This window comes from Notamacropus eugenii, chromosome 2 (genome assembly GCF_028372415.1).
Source record: "Notamacropus eugenii isolate mMacEug1 chromosome 2, mMacEug1.pri_v2, whole genome shotgun sequence".
Taxonomy (NCBI): Eukaryota; Metazoa; Chordata; class Mammalia; order Diprotodontia; family Macropodidae; genus Notamacropus; species Notamacropus eugenii.
This window is the reverse complement of record NC_092873.1, coordinates 98485888-98507184: the sequence shown is the minus strand read 5'-3', so window position 1 is coordinate 98507184 and position 21297 is coordinate 98485888. Positions and strand designations below refer to the sequence as shown.

General features: G+C 36.6%; 1 protein-coding gene across 3 annotated transcripts in view; it reads left to right on the top strand.

The window, feature by feature from the left end:
* Positions 1-21297, top strand: part of KIF6 (kinesin family member 6) — a 504404-nt gene that overhangs the window by 8026 nt on the left and 475081 nt on the right. For 2 of the 3 annotated variants that reach the window (XM_072642001.1, XM_072642000.1), the window contains exons 2-3: positions 8116-8225; positions 10780-10854. The exons of the other annotated variant lie outside the window; for it this stretch is intronic. In XM_072642001.1, coding sequence (XP_072498102.1) covers positions 8116-8225; positions 10780-10854 — 185 coding nt within the window. The remainder of the gene's footprint in view (positions 1-8115; positions 8226-10779; positions 10855-21297) is intronic. 3 annotated transcript variants of the gene reach the window in all.

Here is a 21297-nt window from a genome sequence, read left to right as displayed (position 1 = left end):
TATCTCTTTCAATTAGATTGATTTCTGCTTTTGCTTTGTCTAGGATTAGGATCGCTACCCCTGCTTTTTTTTACATCTACTGAAGCACAATATATTCTGCTTGAACTTTTACCTTTACCCTGTGTGTATCCCACCAATTCAAATGTGTTTTTTTTAAAAAACATATTGTTAGATTATGATTTTTAATTCATTCTGCTATCTGCCTCCATTTAATGGGAGAGTTCATCCCATTCACATTCACAGTTATGATTACTATCTGTATCTTTCCCTCCATCCTCTTTCCTCCCTTTATACTTTTAGTTCTCCCTTCTCCCTTCCCCTCCACAATAGAGTTTTAATTTTTGACCACCGCCTCCCTCAGTCTTCCCTCCCTTCATTCAACCCCCCTTCCTTTTCCTCCCCTTTTTACTTACTACTTCTTCCCTCCCTTTTAGCCTCCCCTCACTTTTCTTTCCCCTTTGTCCTCCTGTTGCCTATAGAGCTAGTTAGATTTCTGTACTCAACTAAGTTTGTTGTTCCCTCCTTGAACTAAATCAGAGAAGAGTAAATCTCAAGTAAATCTCATCTCTCTACCCTCTTTCCCTCTACTGTAATATATTTTGTGTCTCTTCCTGTGATGTAATTTACCTTTTTCTACCTCCTCCTTTTCACATCTCCCATTACAATCCCCTTCGCACCCACCCTTGAATCCCATTTTTATCATCACATCATTTACTTTATATCCACTCCTCTCTATGTATATCCCTTTTATATATCATAATAAATATATAATTCTCAAGATTAACAAGTGTCATCTTTCCTTATAGGAATGTAAACAGTTTGCCCATATTCTATAATGTTTTATTTTTTCTTTATGTACCCTTTTATGCCTCTCTTGAGACTTGTGTTTGAAGACTGAATTTTCTGTTGAGCTCTGACTTTTCCATCAGGAAAGTCTGGAAATCCCTTATTTCGTTGAATGTCCATCTCCTTGCCTGGAATATTATGCTCACTTTCACTGAGTAATTGATCCTTGGTTGTAGTCCCAGCTCCTTTGCCAAATGGAATATCATATTCTAATCCCTCTGATCCTTTAATGTAGAAGCTGCAAGGTCCTGTGTGATCCTGACTTTAGCTCCTCGATATTTGAATTGTTTCTTTCTGGCTGCCTGCAATATTTTCTCCTTCACTTGATAGTTCTTGAATTTGGCGATGATATTTTTTGGTGTTTTCAGTCCCTTTCAGGTGAACAACTTTTGATGACTATTTTGATGACTATTTTGTCCTGTGGATCTAGGACTTCTGGGCAGTTTTCCTTAATGATTTCTTGGAAGATATTGTCCAGATTCTTTTTTTTCATCATGGCTTTCTGGTAGACCAATAGTTCTTAGATTTTTCTCTCCTAGGTCTATTTTCCATGTCAGTTGTTTTTCCAACTAGATATTTTACATTTTCTTCTGTCTTTTCATTCTTTAGATTCTGTCTGACTGATACTTGATGTCTCATAGAGTTATTAGCTTCTACTTGCCTAATTCTAATTTTCATCAAATTTTTTTCTTCAGTTAACTTTTTCATCTCCTTTTCCATCTGTCCAATTGTTCCTTTTAAGGAATTATTTTCTCCAGCTACATTTTGTACTTCTTCTCCCATTTGTCCAATTTTCCCACTTAGATTTTGTGTTTCCTTTTCCATTAGTCCAATTTTCCTTTTAAATTCTTCTGTGGTTTCTTTTTTCATATTTTTAAAATCATTGGCTAGTTTTTCTTCTGCTTTTCTAATATGGCTTTTAAAATCCTTCTTGAGTTCTTCCAAGAATGCTCTCTGGGCTTGAGACCAATTCATATTCCCTTCTGAAGTTTCAGATGGGAGTACAGTCTCAATGTTGACCTCTTTGATATTCGTGTTTTGATCCTTGTCCTCATAGAAAGAATCTATGGTCTTATCTTTTCTGGTTTGCTTCTTGCTCATGATGATCACTCTTTTCCTGGCTTTGAAAGTAGATCTCTGGTTCTGGGCACATGGAGCTCTGTCCCATGGTTCTTGTGCTTAAAACTTGAGGCTTTATGTATTGTGGCCTCTGTGTATTGTGGCTTTGTGTATTGTGTATTGTGGCCTTCTTTCAAGTAGAAGCTACAATGCTGTAGCTTTCCTGGTGGTAAGCTGGCTGATATGCCAAAGCAGAGGTCAGGTGAAATCTTTCTGAGTTTCCCTGGAGTTACCCTGGAGCTTGCTGTGTTAAGTGTGAGGGAGGAGTGGTCTGGCCACAGGAGGTCTCCTCTCCTAAGCACAGGCAGGCTCAGGTGGTTGGTGAACCCTGTTTGCACTGGTATCTTCCTGATTCTCCTGACTGTGCTGAGGCACACCTGGGTTCCTGGTGTTGATGATTATAGGCTCCACACCCTTGGGGCTCAGGATCTTCTTCCACGTTCACTGAGGTGGGACTGTCTGAGACATTCCTGGTCCTTCACTAGTCTCCTTCAGTCACAGCAAGAGGGACCCCCCTTTGCAATTTTCCTAGCCTCATGGGCCATGAGACTGTTTACCCTTTTGGCTGATCCCACTGTTCCAGGATTTTTCCTGGGGAAATATTCTCTGAGTTTTTCAAGGTCCTCCAGGGAGTGGTAGAGCATATACCAATCATTCCACCATCCAGACTCCTGGAAGTTCAAGTCTATTAGTATTATTGTTAAAGCAAGTATGACTAAGGACTTCTCCCTTTCTCCTACAACATCATCTTTTGTGTCTCAGATGCTGTAAAATCAGTAATACATAAACAACCCATTGATTCAGTAAACTTTACTAGGTATCCTTTGTGAAGAGTACTGTGCTTAGTGAAGAAGGGTGAAGTGGGAGAGAACATTTAAATAAGACATGATCTTTATCTTTATGGAACTTAAGAGTCTGGTGGGAGAATAAGACTCACAGGTATCTATAACAGTACATGATAATTGCATTCAAGGGAAAAAAAAAGATGTGTCATATGAAGTTTGGAAGGGAAGATCATTATCAACCAAGGCCTTGATCAAGGATGGTAGGTTAGAGTTCAGACAAAAATTAAGAATTTAGCAGATGGAGAATGGGAAGGCAGATACGGTGAATCAGAGAAACAATAAAGACCAAGGTTTATTTCAATTTAGAAATGGTTGGGTGCTCTTTGCCTAGTTAATAATGAGATTACTCTACATTTTTATAGTGTTTTATATATTTCAGAAGTTTCACATCTGATATTTAATTTGATCTTTAGGTTAAAATATATATTTTGATACTTTATATTAAAAACATACATGATAAAGGAAAATCACCATGCTCAAAATGCTTGTTTGTGATAGCTGAGGGTGAGAACTTTGACACTTAAATATAACTCAAATTCATATGGTCCTTTGTAATTACACAGTGCTTCATAGATGTCATCTCATTTGATCCTCACTATAGCCCTGTGAGAAAGGTATATTATCATCTACTCTTTAGATCAGTTAAATTAAAAAAAATTTTTTTCATTAAGGCATATTTATTTTCAAAATGTTGTTCCAAAAATGACCTGGTCAAAGTGGTTTTGAAGAATTAGAATTAGAATTGTGTCTTTCAATCATCTGGTGAATTGTGGCTACTCTAAGTCCTTCTTAATTAGGCACCAATTCTCAGTCCATTGTGTTTCATGTCTCATGAATTTCTGACATCTTTTATTCACCTGCCTCAGCCACTGCACATTTTACATGAAGTACCCTATTAATTTTTTTTAAATGTCTCCTGAGAAAACATGGCCAGACAGCTTTGAACCTTGTGCCAATTCTTTCTGCAAAGAATTTTTATCTTACAGGGGGACTTTTGATAGAAATTTCAAGAAAAATCTTCTTTGAAAAATCAGCTGGGTTGCCTTAGGATTTAGCTAGGCTTTACTTATGCATACTCTAGATATGATCTTCTTTGCCCTTAATACAGAATTCATAATTTAAGTTACCAAAAGAAATGTAAACCATTGCTTTTGGGAAGTCTTACTGCTGACTGGAAGAAGAGGAACTGTTTTGCTAGGTAACTTCTACTCTTGATTTCCTTGGCCAGTGGAGAGGAACCTTGGGGTAAATAATTAAAAATACCAACCTAATATCTTAACATAAAATGTTGAAACTTGGAAGAGTCCTTAAAAATTATCTTATCTACCCCCTTCATTTTTCAGAGAAGTGATTTGACAAGTAGCATATTATTACTTTGTGGTATTATGGAAATAAGAACCTTAAAGATGATTTTTGGAGACACTGTGACCATAATTTTTCTTAATGAATACCTAAAGTTGTTTTTTAGAAGCCATAGATTTTGTGAAATACAACATTGAAACTATTTTATCAGAACAAAGGATATTTTGAATTACTGACACAGAGTATTACCAACTGGCATTTTAGGTACAGGGTAGCCTCAGTCTTCCCAAAAGGGAGACAGTTAGATTTGCACTTTGCGTTGACCTGTACAGGTTTTGATAGATCCCTAACTCTAATTCTCTGATGAGGGAGTGCGTTTTTGGGTAAATAATTTTTTCAGTTTACCTGTAAAATGTGAAAAAAATATTATCTTCTCTATATTTGAAAGGAGGTCTTACAATGTTTAATGAGTCATTGTCAATAAATTCTTTTTGAGTCCGTTAGAAGAAATGTGTTTTATATAGTAGATGAAGTAGAAACAATTATAGGTATATAGAACGAAAGAACTTGCCACTGTCTCCTTTTTTTCTTACTTTTTTTTTTTAAAGCAAGTTAGGGTTTCTTCTGACTTAACTGTAGCACATCCAAATAATGCTTTGGTTGTTTGGACTGCAAGTAAGAGAAGGACTTAGCTACCTGCAAATGCCTAAAACCTATTGAAAGCAGACTTAAGTTATTTGTAGTTCTACCCTACTCAAGGATTTCATTGAAAGCAGCAAGTCATGTTGCTTGCAGAGATGGCTTCTAGGCAAAGCTGTGAAGTAGGAAGGATTTTATCTGGCATTTTCATGTTTCCATTAGTGAGGCAGGAGCAGTGCTGAGACAATCATTGTTCAAGGTCCTGCTTTCTAGACCTCTGTATATGTTCTTACTAATTTTTGTTAAAACACTAAAATTGATGACTAGTGTTACCTGATAAAAGTCTGTGACACCTATCTGCTGCCTATCCTCTGAGGGAAATATATTTTTAAAAAATTTTAAACTTGTTTTCAGATGGCCAAGGGGTATGTGTGTGTGTGTGTGTGTGTGTGTATCTTTTGTTTTTTATTGGTAGAGAGAGTAGAGCTCCTAGTGTGAGTTATAGAATCATTAATTTAAATCTAGAAAAGACCTTAGAGCTAATATTGTTCTTTTTTTTTTTTTTTTTTGGACAGATGAGGAAATTGAAGGTTAAAGAGGCTAAGTAACTTGCCCAAGGTCATAGAAGTTCATGGAATCATAGTCTAGAGCTGGAAAAGATCTCAAAAGGCATCTGATCCAACCCCCTCATTTTATAGATGAGAGGTTAAGTGACTTGGACAAAGTCACACAGTAAATGCCCAGGGACTTAAACCCATGTCCTCTGACCCTAGTGCATTGTTGGTTATTACTGTTTTTTTTCCATTAACTCAGAAAAATTAGTTCTTGAGGAAGTAAGGGTGGAATTGGTGATTCTTCTTCAGAAGAGATGGGGCTATGACAAGGACCCTGTTGATCACTCTCTTCTCCTGCATACTCCTTCTTCTTTGGATTTTCACAATATGCTCTCTCCTTGTTTTCCTTCCTACCTGTTTGACTCATTTTTTTTACAGTTTAAACTCAGTCTCCTTTATTGGATCTTCACCCATGTTATACCCACTGACCATGGGTATCCCCCAAGGGTTTGTTTTGGGCCTTTTTTTCTTCCTCCTCTTACTATCTTGTCTGAAGATCTCATCAACTCCCATGGGTTTCATTATCATTTCTATGCACATAACTGCTAGATCTCTTTATTCAGCCCTATTCTCTCTCCTGAGCTTGTCTCATATCATTAACCTCAATTTGAACATGTTGAATTGGATTTCCCATGTGCATCTCAAGCTCAACATGTCCAAAAGAGAACCTCTGTCTTTCTCCCCAAAGCCTCTCCTTGTCTTACTTATGTACTTATCTATTACTGTGGAAGGAATCACCATTCTCCCAGTCACTCATCCTCACGACCTTGATGTCATACTTGACTCCTCACTCTCACCTTTTCCCACATCCGATCTGTCACCAAGTCTTATTGCTTCTCCCTTTCCAACATTTCTCATATATGACCCTTCCACTCACACAGCCACCACCCTGGGGCAGGCTCTCATCACCTCATGCCTAGACTGTAACACTAGCTTTCTGCTTGGTTCCTTTCTCTCAAATCTCTCCCTTTGTCAGTCCTTCATTCAGCAGCCAAAGTGATTTTCCTAAAGTGAAGATCTGACTTTGTCACCTCCACTTCCCCATTCAACTGTTTATTTCCTCTAGAAAACAATTTAAAAAATCCTCTGGCTTTTATAGTCCTTTACAACCTGGCCCCTTCCTACCTTTCTAGTCTTTTTACCCTCAGCTCCCCTCCCCGTCCTCTACAGTCTAGTGACACTGCCCTTGCTGTTCTTTACATATGACATTCCATCCCGTCATCAAATACCTCTGTACTGGCTGTCCCTCCTGCCTGAACTGCACTCCCATCTCATTTCTCTCATTTCTTCCCCTGGGCGTCCCTTCCAGACTTAGCCCAGATCCTGCTTTCTGCTGGAGATCCTTCCTGATCCTCTCTTCACCCTCCTATGCTAGAGTCTTCCCTTTGGTGTTAACTTTTATTTCCTTCCACCTGCTTTATTTATGTTGTAGGTACACAGTTGTTTACGTATTCTTTTCCCCAACAGAATATGAACTTCTTCAGAGAAGAAACTACGTTTTTTCCCCCTCTTTTATCCCCAATGCTTTGCACATAGTAAGCACTTAATAACTATTTATTCATTGACTTTGGTTTAAGGAATTTTTACTTAAGATGTGACCCTTCCTGGGACATTTGCACTTTAATAGGGAGTAGTAAAAAAAGAAAACAACTTAATGTTGAGTGTAATGAAATTATAATGATACCTTTTGCAAATGTCAGTGCTGATATCTTAGAGCATAGGGTCCAATTTTATTCCTTCTATTTCTTCTCTATTTCTCATCTATATTTCTTTTTAAATCTCATCTCTGTCTACTAGAGTCAGCTTGTCCACCTACCCTGCCTGGGATTTGTATTGTTCACAGATTTTGCCTCCAGGATTATGTATGTTCACAATTGTCTCATAGAGTTGTAACATAGGTGATAAAGTGTTGGATTTGTAGTCAAGAAGACCTGTGTTCAAATCGTGCCTCAGATATTTAGCTGTGCAACCTGCACAAGTTGTTTAACCTCTTTCAGACTCAGTTTCCTCAACTGTAAAAAAGGAATAATAACAATACCATTTCACTGGGTTACTGAGAGTATTTTTGAAAGTTATGTTGACTCAACATCCTGTTGTTCCAGCCCTGCTTGTCAATCACTGTTGAGTGAGGTTCTGCTGGGAAAGGAGATACCAAGTCTGCACTTTTTGTATTACTTGCTTTTTGTCACATAATCCTATTGTCACGTTCCTCTACCTTGGAGAAGAACTGAGAGGCAATGGCCCAAACTCTTTTGCTGAAGTGAACCTGAATTGTTTTAAGGTTACGTTTAAAAGCTGTCTCTACCTTGAAGCCATTGCTGATCTTTATTGATCAGCCTTGTGTTATACTACTTTGACATACTTAGAATAAAATCCTTTTAATTCTTAACGTACTTAGAATAAAATCCTTTTAATTCTCTGTCCTGAGTTTTACCATTAATCAGGGTGAAGGCCCAAATGAAGCATTTTCCTTTCAACAGTATCTAGATATCATTGGTAGCATTTTATAAATTTTACAGTACCATATAAATGCTATCATCTTCATCATTGTTACTTGTTGGAGATTACAGAGCACTTAGTGGAGTCCACATATTTGTCATGGGAAGGAGAGTTGTACCAATTATGCCTTTTTTTGGTTCTGGTCTTTTGAGATCCCATTAAAAATGCATGCCTTAATACTGTGGTTACATACTAGAATCTGTCCTTGTATAATTTGTTATGTTTTCTTAAAATTACATTCATGTTTGCAGATCTATTCTGTAGATGAAGATGAAAAATCAATAGCTTCATTGGAAATTATCTTACCACGTGATTTAGCAGAAGGATTTGTGAATAATAAACGAGAAAGCTACAAATTTAAGTAGGTTCAAATTTTTCCTTCTCATATTTTCCAATTGTTTCCTTTTTGTCTTTTATTATGTTCTGTTCTATGCTATGGTATGTTAATCCATGCTATACTATGTTGTGTTTTGACTTTGGCTATTCACTGATTTTGTAAAGACTATTGATCTCACAAAAATTACCACATGTGAAATGAGCACCCAAACTTTATACTTAGGATGTTGCTAATACTATTTGTAAATTACTTTAATTCTTAACTGGAAGGTAATTCTTTGAAAGTCATGGGATGAAGAATATATTCTCAAGACTGAAAGATTAGAATTACCTTTGGTTTTTTTGATCCATACTGTTCATGCTTGCTTCTCTGTGAATGACAGTTTCCTTTTCCTTCATGAGTTTTTCAGCTTCATTATGGGGAGATGTGACAGAGACATTGATTAGGTGTTCATTGGCTATGCATTAGGTTCTTTGCCTGGTTCAGTACATAATATGAGGTATTTGTAACTCATAGGTGGTAACAAGTATCATTTCCAACTTTCAATTCAATAAATTTCTATTTGACAAGCATTTATTAAGTGCCTGCTCTGTGCTAGACACTGGGCCTGGTACTTTCTACTGGGGAAATATGCTTTTAAATAGATAATTAAAATGTCATAAATAAGTAATTTACAATATTAAACTAGAATACCTTCTTAAAGTGCTTTGTACAGTGTTCTGTACATAATAATTTCTGGTAATTGTTGCTGCCTTCAATGTGATATTATTTCTTAATTCAAAGTAGTAGTTTGGATGCCTTGTAACCTCTTTATAGATAATATTTTACAACATATTCCTCTGGAATATGAGCTACTTACATTTCTGGAATTCTGTTATTATATAACATTGTAACAATAAGCACCCCAACGTACACAGGTTGCTGTCACAGCTTCTTAGATCTGCATTCATAAAGGGAAAGGCAACTTTTGAGGGGTTAACAATCTCCTTTAATCAGGCACTTATACCATTCACTTAGTTCAAGAAATCAATAGATAGCTTCCAAACTGTCTGATATAAGCAATACATATATCACAAATCAACAGACAGGTCCACCTGTCTGACCATAGTTGCCAGAGAGGGAAACACCAACATCTGGGTTTTCAAAGTGGGCGGGGAGGTGCTGCTTAACGACTTCCCAGAGTCTCATCATAAAGCTTCTTCCAAAACTAAGCCCCAAAGTAAAACCTCACCCTCAGAGTGTTTATACCTTTTTTAGAGCGAGAGGGCATGCCAACCCTTGAGAACCAGTACCTCATTAACAAAAGATGAGGACCTTCCTACAAATCTTTCCTAATCAAACTCCCTTTAATGGTCAGGCCCATTAATGGGTGGGGAAGATATTTAACCACATTAACAATACAAATACATATACTCTTTCTAGTTAAAGAAACTCTTGTTTCTGTACTTTATTCCTAGTGAAGACTCTTGTTTGATAAAGACAAGATTCAGTCCGAGGCACTTGATTATATTAAAACAAAAACAGCAAAAGAGTCTACTTTGCTTGCCCTTACAAGCATCTAACACATTTTACATAATCACCTCTGGATGATTAATCCATCCTCCTGTGTTCCCTTTTTATTCTTTAGGGCATAGCAAACCTCCAGAATGGCTTTGGGGAGAAAATTCTCCTATATTCCTCTTAGATTTTCTGCTTTTAAGTGGAATCGTGTCCAATTCAGACTTCGTCCTTGATACCAAAAACCATGGAGACTCAACGTTCCTAAGCAGCTCTGAAAACTGATTGGGAAACTGTTACAGTGTTCTAGTAGGATCATGTTAGTATAAGCTTTCTAGGATATAAAAATCCTATATGCCTAAGTTTTCTTCCTCATCACATCCCCAACAAAGACTTTATGTTCCCGTGCAAATCACTGGTAATGGAATTGCCCAATGAACTGTTTTTCTGTATTTTTTCTCCCTGATAGAAACTTCCCAAGGGTTTTCTTTTCCAAGTTTGTGTTAGCCTACTCTGATTTGTGGATCAAGAATCAAGGTCATCCTCTTCAAAGGACTTGCTGTGGATTTAAAGAAAAATCAAACGCTGCCAAAAAGTTGGTTGATGCTAGTATCTGATAACCAATTGCTGAAAATAAATTAAATTTATCTTTTTAACCTAAATTTAATAACCACAAGCTTTATAATTGCTTTCTTACAGGTCAAAAATCAGGCATTCTGTTTATATCTTGTTTTTAGATTTTTTTCTTGTATTATCTAGATTTGAATTTGATGTCAACTGCAGACACTGTTTCTCTTGAATGCAGAGACACACACAGAGTTGTTTTTTCTTCCTCTGAAGCTACTACATTTGTTCAGAGGGATTTATTGTGCAAATCTTGTCAAAGCAATACTGTTTACCAAGTATTTGTATACAACAGCACAGTGTGGTTAAGACTACAGGGCCAACATTGTATTCTGTTAGGTAACCTTGGAAGCTTGGTGATATAAATGTGGGGTTATCTCAAAAGAGGAAAATAAGATTTATCAATTAAATACTGTTCTAAAATCCTATTTCATCACCATTACTTTATAATTTGCAGATTTCAGAGAATTTTTGATCAGGAGTCAAAACAAGAGGCCATTTTTGACATAATTGCCAAACCTGTCGCTGAAAGGTAGGATTGGGGCAGTGGGATATTTATATTTCCTCTTGTCTCTTCAATCTTCAGATAATTGTGGAAATGTATTGAGGTACTTCAATTATATAAATAAAGGCAATTACAAATCTTCTTTATCTCAGAGCCCCTTTTCACTCTTAAAAATTATTTAGGCCCCAAAAGAGATTTTAATTTGGGGATTATATCTGTCGATATTTACCACCTTGCAAGGTAACACATTTTAATAGTATTCAGACCTCATAGATCCTCTGAAAGGCAGGGACTCCTATGGATCTGTTGAGGTTTAGGGGCACAGAGGACCGCAAAATACCTACGTGCCAGCTTCTACCCAAATGAATTTGACCTAAGCCTTCTTATGGTCAAAGTAAAACAAAGTTTATTAAAGATCTGCCATATTGGATAGATTCTTAAAGAATCTGAACATTTGTATCACTAGTGCCAGTGGGCCAGATTTATCCTTAAGCCTTTGTAAGAAGGCTAGATAGAATCTGAGTATTTGTGACACTTGTATTGGCAAGTGGGACAGAATGACTCTGAGCCCCTTCATGGAGTCAAGATGGATCTTATATACAGAAAGACTGTGGGAAGGATCTAGGGGTGGCCAAGTAGTCTGGGGTAACTGGAGGAGTGGGGGAGTCTAGGAAGGGTCTTGATGGGAGTGGTCAGTAGCCTAGGGTGACTAGAGATCAAAACTAGGAAAGATCTTGATGGGAATGACAAGTATCCTGGGGTAACTAGAGGTCATATCTAGGGAGGATCATGATGGGAGTGGCCAGTAGCCTGGAGAATAGGATTTTGATAGGATCAAGGGTGGGAAGTAGCCAAAGGAAATCCGAGGTTACAGAGATTTAGTCATAGAGATAATGAAAAGTTTATGGCCTCAAGGGAACCCAGATCAAGTGGGGAAATCCAAGGAGATTTCAAGGGGGCTCCCAGAGCCCATACTCCATCAGATCCCTATTCCATACTTAGGGAATTGCTGCTCTAGAATATGATGGGCAGCATGTCTCCAGCTCAATAAAGGAAATGACCATTTTCTCTAATCTTGCACAGTGGTGGCCAAAACACATATAGCTTTGATGGACACTTTTCATACTTGAAAAACATCAGATATAAATTCTGGATGAAACCCAAGATTCTTGACATATTCCATGCCGTACACCAGGTTGTACTGAGCCCCCCTTTTTCCTCTGACCCTCTAATCCCATGTAAAAAGTTTAAATTAAAAAAAAAATACAAGTAATATTAAATGTCACTATAATTAATCAAACTTGCTTGGCAACCATTTACATTTAAATGAATTAATTTAAGAGCCCAGCAAAATGTCATAACGTTTCTGTTCCCTGTTCTGTCTCCCATCGGTTTTCTTTGTTTACTCCCAGTTATTTTTCCTTTTATGTGGTCTCAGTCTGTAGTCTGTTCTAGTTCTGTTCCTTTTGCTTTGAATTATTTCATAAAGTTGCTTCCAGATTTCTTTATGTGCCTCATACTTGTCCATCATAATTGCATTATAGTATTCCATTACATCAGTGTACCACAATGTATTTAACCATTCCCCCATTGTTGAACGTTTTGTTTGCCACCACTTTCCCAGATTTAGAACTTGCCCTATTCCAGCCGCAATCGCAGCATCTTTTTTCCTTGCTTTTCCCCTAGACTCTTTTTCAGATTTACATCCACAGTGGTGTACATCCATGAAATTTTACAATAGATCTTTAAAATTATTGAGGATGTTTACTGGACAGTAAAGTATGAACCCGATACATCTCTGAAGTTGAACCATGACCTTAATATTGTCAGAAGTGAGGTATAAAACAGGATACAACATTTCCTGGGGATTTAGGGTAGCAAATGACTACACCTATAAATGTTATGTACAAGATTGTGGTCCTTGATGGAACTGTTTCAATTGGCAGTTGAGTGTGGCAAAAGCCACCGTTCTCAAAATGGGTTTAAAATGTTTAGGTAAATACAGCAGGACATTTCGTTTGATGAACAAGTAAATTATCACTAATGGATCTAACTTTCTGCTTCATTTAAAAGTTCCATTACATGAAGCAGAATTCACATGACATCCCTTTAATGGTTTTCAGCTGTGATGCTTAGAGCATCTTTTCAGGTCAAGGAAAACTCTCATTGTGGTTCCTTATGATGGAATATAGCCTCCCCTAATTCTTGTAACTAAAAGTAATTTTTCCTTCCTCCTGTGTCTCAGAGAACTTTGCTTGTACCTCTACTTTGTGTTTATATTTAGTCTAATTCTAGGACTTGAGGAACAAAAACAGTCTCACACTTCATAAATATAACTATTTTTACCATCAGGAGCACTGTAGTCAGCTTCTCAGTCATTCATGTTTACAACCTTGGTGTCATTCTCAACTCTTCACTCTCTGACCACTCTCTTCTCTTCTCACCCTACTGTTGCCAAAACCTGTCGATTCTGACTTGACATGGCTAAATAGTTTATTGATAATGTACTAACCATTATAAAAAGAAAGCAAGGATACACAGGCCAATGAGTTTGAATGTCACCAGTTTATCAGCTCTACTGGTCTCTGAGGCAAAACAGCCCAGGAGAGAGTTCAAGAGAAAACATCCCTGATCTAGAATTTTGCAGGCTATGTCTGGGTGGCAACAAGGTTTGGGGGTAGCAACAATATTTTATACTCATGACTACAAAGGTTAGCTAAAGTCATTTTCAAATGCACCAATCTAAGGTGAGTAGACCCTATTCCCTAATCTTTCTCTTCACTTCTAAGTCCTTGTTGCCTGCTATCTGCTGGACATCACCTAGACATTCTATAGAAATATAAAACTCATTTTGTTCTAAATGGAATTAATTGTATTTCCTTAAAAAAAGATCATTCTACAAACTTACCCATTTCAGTTGCAGTCTTTCCCAGGATCTCAAACATAGAGTTATTTTTTACTCTTCCTTTTCCCTCAGTTCCCATATCCAAACAGTTGCCAGGTTTTATTGATAAATACCTGTATCTGCTTCATTAAGTCTTTCCTGATGTTCTCTTCTCTCTCTCTCTTTTTCCTCTTCTCCCTCTCTCCCTCTGTCTCGGTCTCTACCTCTGTCTCTCTCTTTCTCTCTCCACCCTCTTCCCTTCTCTTTCTTGCTCCCTCTCAGTCTCTGTTTTTCTTTGAAATACCTTTGTATTACTTTGCATGCACCTCAAATTTCCTTACTTCCTACATGGTATATCCCCCAGTAGAGTGTAAGTTAACGTTGCACAAAAATTACTTTATTTTGTTTTTTTATTTTGTATCCCTACAGCTTAGTACACAATAGGTGCTTAATTTTGTAAATTGAAGTGAATACAGTAAGCTTGAGTATACTTGTCAAGCATGCATATGAGGATTGGTAGAATTCCTTTGATTTCAGGGGCAGTATTCATAGATTCCTTAGTCATTTCCCCTGGTTTTTTTTTGTCTACCTGTCCTCCCTCTTCCCTTAAGTCAATTCATAGTCCCACTAGAATTTTTTTCACCTTTTACCATCTGGGCCAATTTAATGGATATGAGACGATAACTCAATTGTTTAATTAGCATTTTTCACCTTATCAATTTTGAGCATTTTGGGGGATGGTTTTGCTCATTTCTGATTCTTTTGTCCATATCCTTTGACCAACTATCAGTTGTTTTTTAAAAGAGATGTATATGTTATTTGTATTTCTTGTTGGTTTTGTTAGTAGTAGTGACAATAATTATTATCATATCTGACCCTTATATACTTGAAACTGTGCTAAGCCCTCGGGAATAGGAATACAAGAAGTAAAGACAGTCCCCTCCAGGGTTTCTGTCCCATTATTTTCTAATGGAGAAGATTCTCATAAAAGGAAACTGAAAAGGGGGTGAGGGTAGTTGGGATGGAGAGAAAGTAAGTCCTTGAAGTGACACAACAGAGGAAGTCCAGAGTTAGCAGTGGAACATGGAGAGGAATGAAGATATGGCTGGCTTGGACCCTTTGGTTTCAATGGAGGTTCTGAGAGGAATCGACTAATCAGAGGAAGGGACCACAGAGAGTGGTTTATACTTTCAGTGTGAAAAGGCCAGGGGTTGAGTGAATTTCCAATTTTAAGGATGCTACAGGGTCAAGACAAACTTCCAGAATAAGAGGGATGAAGGTGCAGAGTGAATATATACAGCGATAGGGCTGCTTTGGTATGGTGGAGAAAGTTCAAAGATTCAAGAGTGTATAGCCTGGAGATGAATGGTGTTCAGGGAAGGCTTCATGGAGGAAGTGACATTTGAGCTAGGCCCATCGTTGCATTTGGTTGGATCATAAGGGGTGAAAAAATAAGTTGTGTGAGATGAGATCAAGTTGATAAAAGTAGGAACCAAATTATAGAAATCTAACCCTAGGCTAAGTTTTGGACTCTGGTCAGAAATATGATACTTTTGAATGCTTTTGAATAGATTAAAATTAAAAATTAAAATGAAAATCTTTGTCATGATTAAAACTGAATTGGAAGATTAAAGCAGTGGTGAATAGAATATATTGGGGTAGATTATAGAGAGAGGGAGACTGGTCAGAGAACTAGTGCATGCATTATTAGTATAGTCTTGAGGTAAAGAGATCTGAAAAGAGGGTGGTGGCAGTGCAAATTCCTTTAAACCAAAATTAATCTCTAGTTGGTAGAATTTCAGGCAGTATGACAAATTAGAGAAATTCAAGTACTGTAGGGAGATATTTTGGTGTAGCAACTTTCCTTTTGCCTATTAAATCGCATTCCACTGATGCTTGATCATCTGCTCTGTGTAAAACTAAAAACAGTACTTTTCTAAATGTAGGAAATAACAATTAGCAAAGTTATCTGTTATTCTTGAGTTCACACCAGATTCTAAAATGGTAAATTTAAGTTGTTTAAATTAAATTTTATGGTTAAATCAGATACGTTGACTGAACCCTCTAGTTCACCCTGGTATGAAATGTAAAACCTTTAATATTGAAATATGTAGCACAGTTTCATCTGTACATAATCATTAATAGTCTGTAGTCAAGACAGAAACTGGTAAATTATAAAATTGATATGTAGACAGAAAATAATTAATGAATCTGCTCATAGTCAAATAGAACTTCTGTAGTCAAGAAAAAAACTTGAAACGTAAAACTGATGTGTGGACAGAAAAATAATGAGTCATATTTTTTTTTTACATGTGATATGTTTATTACATTTTCTTGACTCGTGAAATTATTATCTCTGATAATTTGATAATCCTATTACTCCTAACATAGATAAGGCAATGTAGCTAGTCTATCCACAGCTGATTGTTACAATGACATTAAGGCAGTACAAGAAGCAGATGATGATGAAAAAAAAGAGATGTGAATGTAGTAGAAATCAAATCCCTACCACTGTGGTTACTTGTCAAGAAATTCTGAACAAATTTGTGTAGCAGAAGCCCTATCTTGTCTTAATCTGACTGGTAGTAGTCGTATGTTTTCACTTAAGGATGTTTGTAACTTGATGTAACTTCATAATGTTGGTTGGTTAACCAGTTGTGTTAGGTGCACATTTCCCATTCACAATTAAACTATTCTTTCTCTTCATCTGTTGTTTTTCAAAGACTCGGTTGTACAACCGTTGACTTACTTCAAATAGAAAGGCACATTTTTCCTGACAAAATTTTGCTGCTTGCTATTTAAAAAATATGAACATGCTTATTTTACCAGAATAAAAAATAATCTACATGTTTCATATGGAGAAATTTTTTGGGGGGGAACAAGCTTTTTTTTTTTTTTTTAAGGAAAATCACTAGAAAACCCAAATTTAACTAACATTTTAAAGTGATTTTCTTAAAGTGAAATAACATGAAAACTTGATCACTTCTTTTACTAAAGAAGTCATTTGGAGAATAAAAATTTTAGAAACTGTCAAAATAAAATCCATAGAGAGATCTTTTTTTTTACTGTTTGTTGTATTTCTAAAAACAAATACCAGAATGAAAGAGATGTAAATTGGTCACTTAGCCTTGTATTTCAAAATTTGAAGTATCTACCCCAAATATTCACACAGACTATCTGTGCCCAAATCTGCGATAGAACATTCTGAGCTCGTATTGTTCTGATCAGCCACAGTCAGACACACTGAAACCTGACTTTCTCATGGTGATGTCATTTTGGTGCTCTTCAAGAACAAAGGACAAGAGCCACCAAATTGTGTTTCACAACTTCTTGACTTTTTAGCATACTGATGTTCTTGTTGAGATGCACTGTCGGGGTCCTTCTCACCTGACCATCCCCCTAACCATTTGTATTCTTTATCCACAATCACTTCTTTCCTGCACACCAGTCATGCTTCCTCTTTTCTTCATCCTGGCTACTACCATGTCTGTCACCAACCCTAAGTCAAAACTGGCAAAGACCAGTAAGGAAAAACCAGGAAATCAGATTACAGTGGGATTTCTTTGCGACATACTATCATTGTGCAGATACACTGATTGGAGAGAAGTCATTGAATCAGTTTTCTGGCTTTCCAGCAAATCGCACAGCTCTTCTAGTCAAGAGGTTGGGGTGTTTTTTGGTCATTAATATCTAAATTGCTCTCATATTGCTGCAGATTACTTGTTCCTTGTTGTTTTAATTAGAATGGTGTTTTTTAAAACTTGTGTCTGTGATACTTTTTTAAAAAAATAACTTTATTAACAGAATCAGGTGACCTGTGGCACATGTGCTGAACTAATTGTCAGTGGTGTTCTTTCCAAGCATGTGTACCCTTTTCTTTTCTCACTTTCCTTTACTATTTTCTTTTTCTCTTAATTCTCTTCCTTTTACATTGTTTTTTTCTGTGTGAAGTTCCCCCCCCCACTTAATAATATTTTTTCTAATTTCATGTAAAGATAATTTTCAACATTCACTTTTATAAGATTATGAGTTCCAAATTTTTCTTCCTCCCTCTCTCTCTCCCTCCCTCCCCTCCTCTCTGAGACAGCAAGCAATTTGATATAGGTTATACATGTACAATCATATTCATCTTATTTTCACATTAGTTGTACTGTGAAAGAAGAATCTGAACAAAAGTGAAAAGCCACAAGAAAGGAAAAGAAAACCCCAAAGTGATAATAGATGCTTTGATCTGCAACCAGACTCCATAGTACTTTCTCTGGAGGTAGATAGTATTTTCCATCATGAGTCTTTTGGAATTGTCTTGGATCGTTGTATTGCTGTTAAGAGCTAAGTCTATCATGGTTGATTATGGTACAGTGTTGTTGTTACTGTATACAATGTTCTTCTGGTTCTGCTCACTTCACTGAGTTCATGAAAGACTTCCCAGGATTTTCTGAAATCTTCCTGCTCATCATTTCTTATAGCTCATTACTATTCCATTTCATATACTACAACTTGTTCCGTCATTCCCCAATTAATGGACATCCCCTCAATTTCCAATTCTTTGCCACTACAAAAAGAGCTGCTATAAATATTTTTGTACAGTGGGTTCTTTCACCTTTTTTATGATCTCTTTGGAATACAGACCTAGTAATGGTATTGGTGAATTAAAGGATATGCAGTTTTATAGCCATTTGAGCATAGTTCCAAATTGTTCTCCAGAATGGTTGGATCAGTTCGCAACTCCACCAGTAATGCATTAGTGTTCCAGTTTTCCCACATCTTCTTCAATATGTATAATTTTCCTTTTCTGTCATATTAGCCAATTTGATATGTGTGAGATGGTACCTCAGAGTTGTTTTAATTTACATTTCTCTAATACTCTGTTTACATTGTTTAGCCCCACTGGTGCTCTCAGTTTTAAAAAACTTCATAGAATCCTCGGTTATCACTGGAATTAAACTTTGAAGTCATCTAATTCATATTTATTTTAATGACATATTATTTAAAATATATTATATATTTATATGTACTTACATATAAATATATTATATCTAATAAATATGTAATTATACATAATATAATTAATATATGTATATATAAATGTAATATATAATTTAATGATGAAGAAATTTTGGCCCTGGGACATTGTCTTGCCAAAGGTCACACAAGTCTTTGTTCACCTATGGTTTGTAGTCCTACTTTGGAAACTTGCCAATTTAAAAATAGATTTGTCTATCTCTGATTAGTCAAAAACAATTTATCAAAATATTTGACCTCATTTGAAACCAACATAATTGGAAAAAGATTTGTAGTACAAATGGCAGGTTAGCTTTCACTTGACTTGATGAGAATAAACAGAATATTGGAAAGTATATCTTTAGGGTGACTTCAAAATGTAGAAAAAAATATGAAGGACAAGTTGTCAGGGTTCTTCTTGATGTTTGACCACACATATATCTACACATGGGAAATTTATGAATATGAATCATAGGATCTTAGAATTAGAAAGAATAATAGAGGCTGTTTGCTTCAACTCCTATCCAAATTATGACTACTGGAAACACCATCCCTGGCAAATGGTCTTTCTAAGACTTCTAAGCTTATTTAGTGGAATTGTTAAATTTAAAAGCCTATTAAGTGTAGTGTGCTACACTTAATGCCCCCCATCCCCCAACTTTCAGGGCAGGTCCCCCAAAAGACAACCCTCAAGTTTTAAATTATCCTGTGAGTCTGTGCCCCTAAAATTATAGATCATAAGGCCCTAGTAATGTGTTTATCAGATAGTGTAAGCCAGAAGTCTAGTGGAACTGACGCAGCTTGCCACATTGCCACAGTATCAGCTGGGACTGTTGTGAGCTAAATCACCTTAGAGAAGACCAGGGGATATTTGAATTTACTTTGCCACCAAGTAGATTAACCTGAGATGCAGCTTTGGGTCATTGGAGCAAAGGGTATATAAAGCTAGAATATACCTCCCATGTGCACTGTATAAATCTTATATAGACATAATTTTTGTGTTATCTTGTCTCCTGGAATTTGAACTCCTTAAGGACAGCAACCATGTCCCAGCACTTAGTATAGTTCCTCTAACATAGTAAACAACTTGTAAATACTTATTGTAATCACCTTATGCCTGAACTATTACAGCAATCTTCTGGTTGGTTTCTTTGACTCAGGTCTCTCTTCTCTCCACTCAGCTATCCAATTGATCTTTCTAAAGTACAAGTCTTACCATGTCAGGACCCACACCATCCCCCATTCAATAAAGTCCAGTGACTTCCTATTACCTCTAGGATCGAATATAAAATCTGTTTGGCTTTTAAGGTTCTTCATAAGTTGGCTTCTTTCTCCCTTTCCAATCTTCCCATACTTTATTTCTTTCTATGTACTCTACAATCCAGTGATATTGGCTTCCATGCTGTTCCTTTCAGAGGACAATTCTCTCCCGACTCCAATAATTTTCCCTGTTTGTTTCCTATGCCTGAAACCTTCTCCCTCGAGGCTTCCTTGACTTCCTTTGAGTCTCAGCTAAATTTCCACATTCTTCAAAAAGCCTTTTTCTTATGCTCCTTAATCTAGTGCTTTCCCTTTTAGGTTATCTCTAATTCATCCTGTATGTATCCTTTGCCTGTTGTCTCCCCAATTAAATTTTAAGGTCCTTGAGAACAGTGATTGTCTTTTGCCTTTCTTTGTATCCCTAGTGTTTAACATAGTGCTTGGCACACCACAGGCAAAAAAGGAATACTTCCTGATTTGATTTATTGACTGACTGATGAAGAGGAGCTTTAAGAGTTTGAGAGTTCCTTAGATTCCAGGGAACTTTTATCTTTTATCTTTTCACAAGTTGTTTTTATCCACTTCTACCACCTTGTGGACAGCTTTTATTTAAGGGTTACTGAATGCTTTTATTAAAGTAATGAAAAATCGTAGCCCCTAGGCTTTGTGTGGTTCATTGCAACAAAAGTAAAACCATGGCTAGGGCACCAGAGGACACAATTAGTGCAAAAGCAAAAGCAATTAATGAAATATGGCATGGTAAGAAAAGTAGCAACACAATATTGAATCCATAAACCTGGGGTGTACTCAGCAAGAATTACTTACAGCATCAGTAGGAAGAGTGAATACAATTGGAAAGGTACACCTAGGTGTGGAGGACACATTTGGCCCTGGCACACCCATGAAGAGACAACTTTTTCCTTTTCTACAGGGATGCTCATGACTTCTAGTGTTATCATTGCGCTGAGTGACTATCCATTATACTTCCCAAATTTTGTCCCTTAATGCTAGAGTATAAACCAGCTAATATTTATTTGCTCCACAATTTCCAAACAGCTCTGAGAGTTTGGAGTTCCCCAGATTTTAAGGCTGTTGGATGAATGGGTCTTGAGACAAGTTGAGCACAAGGAAAGGTCAGATTTTCTGCTACATACACAATCTGTTCTTGGCCTCTTCCCATGCAGATGTAGCTGATCCAAATTTCAAAGGAATGTTGCCCCCAACCTTATATTCTTTACATAGTCATTTATGCCTGTTATCACTTGAAAAAGAACTATCTAGATGATTAAATAACAAGGGATGTTCACCTTCTTGAATTTTGCAAA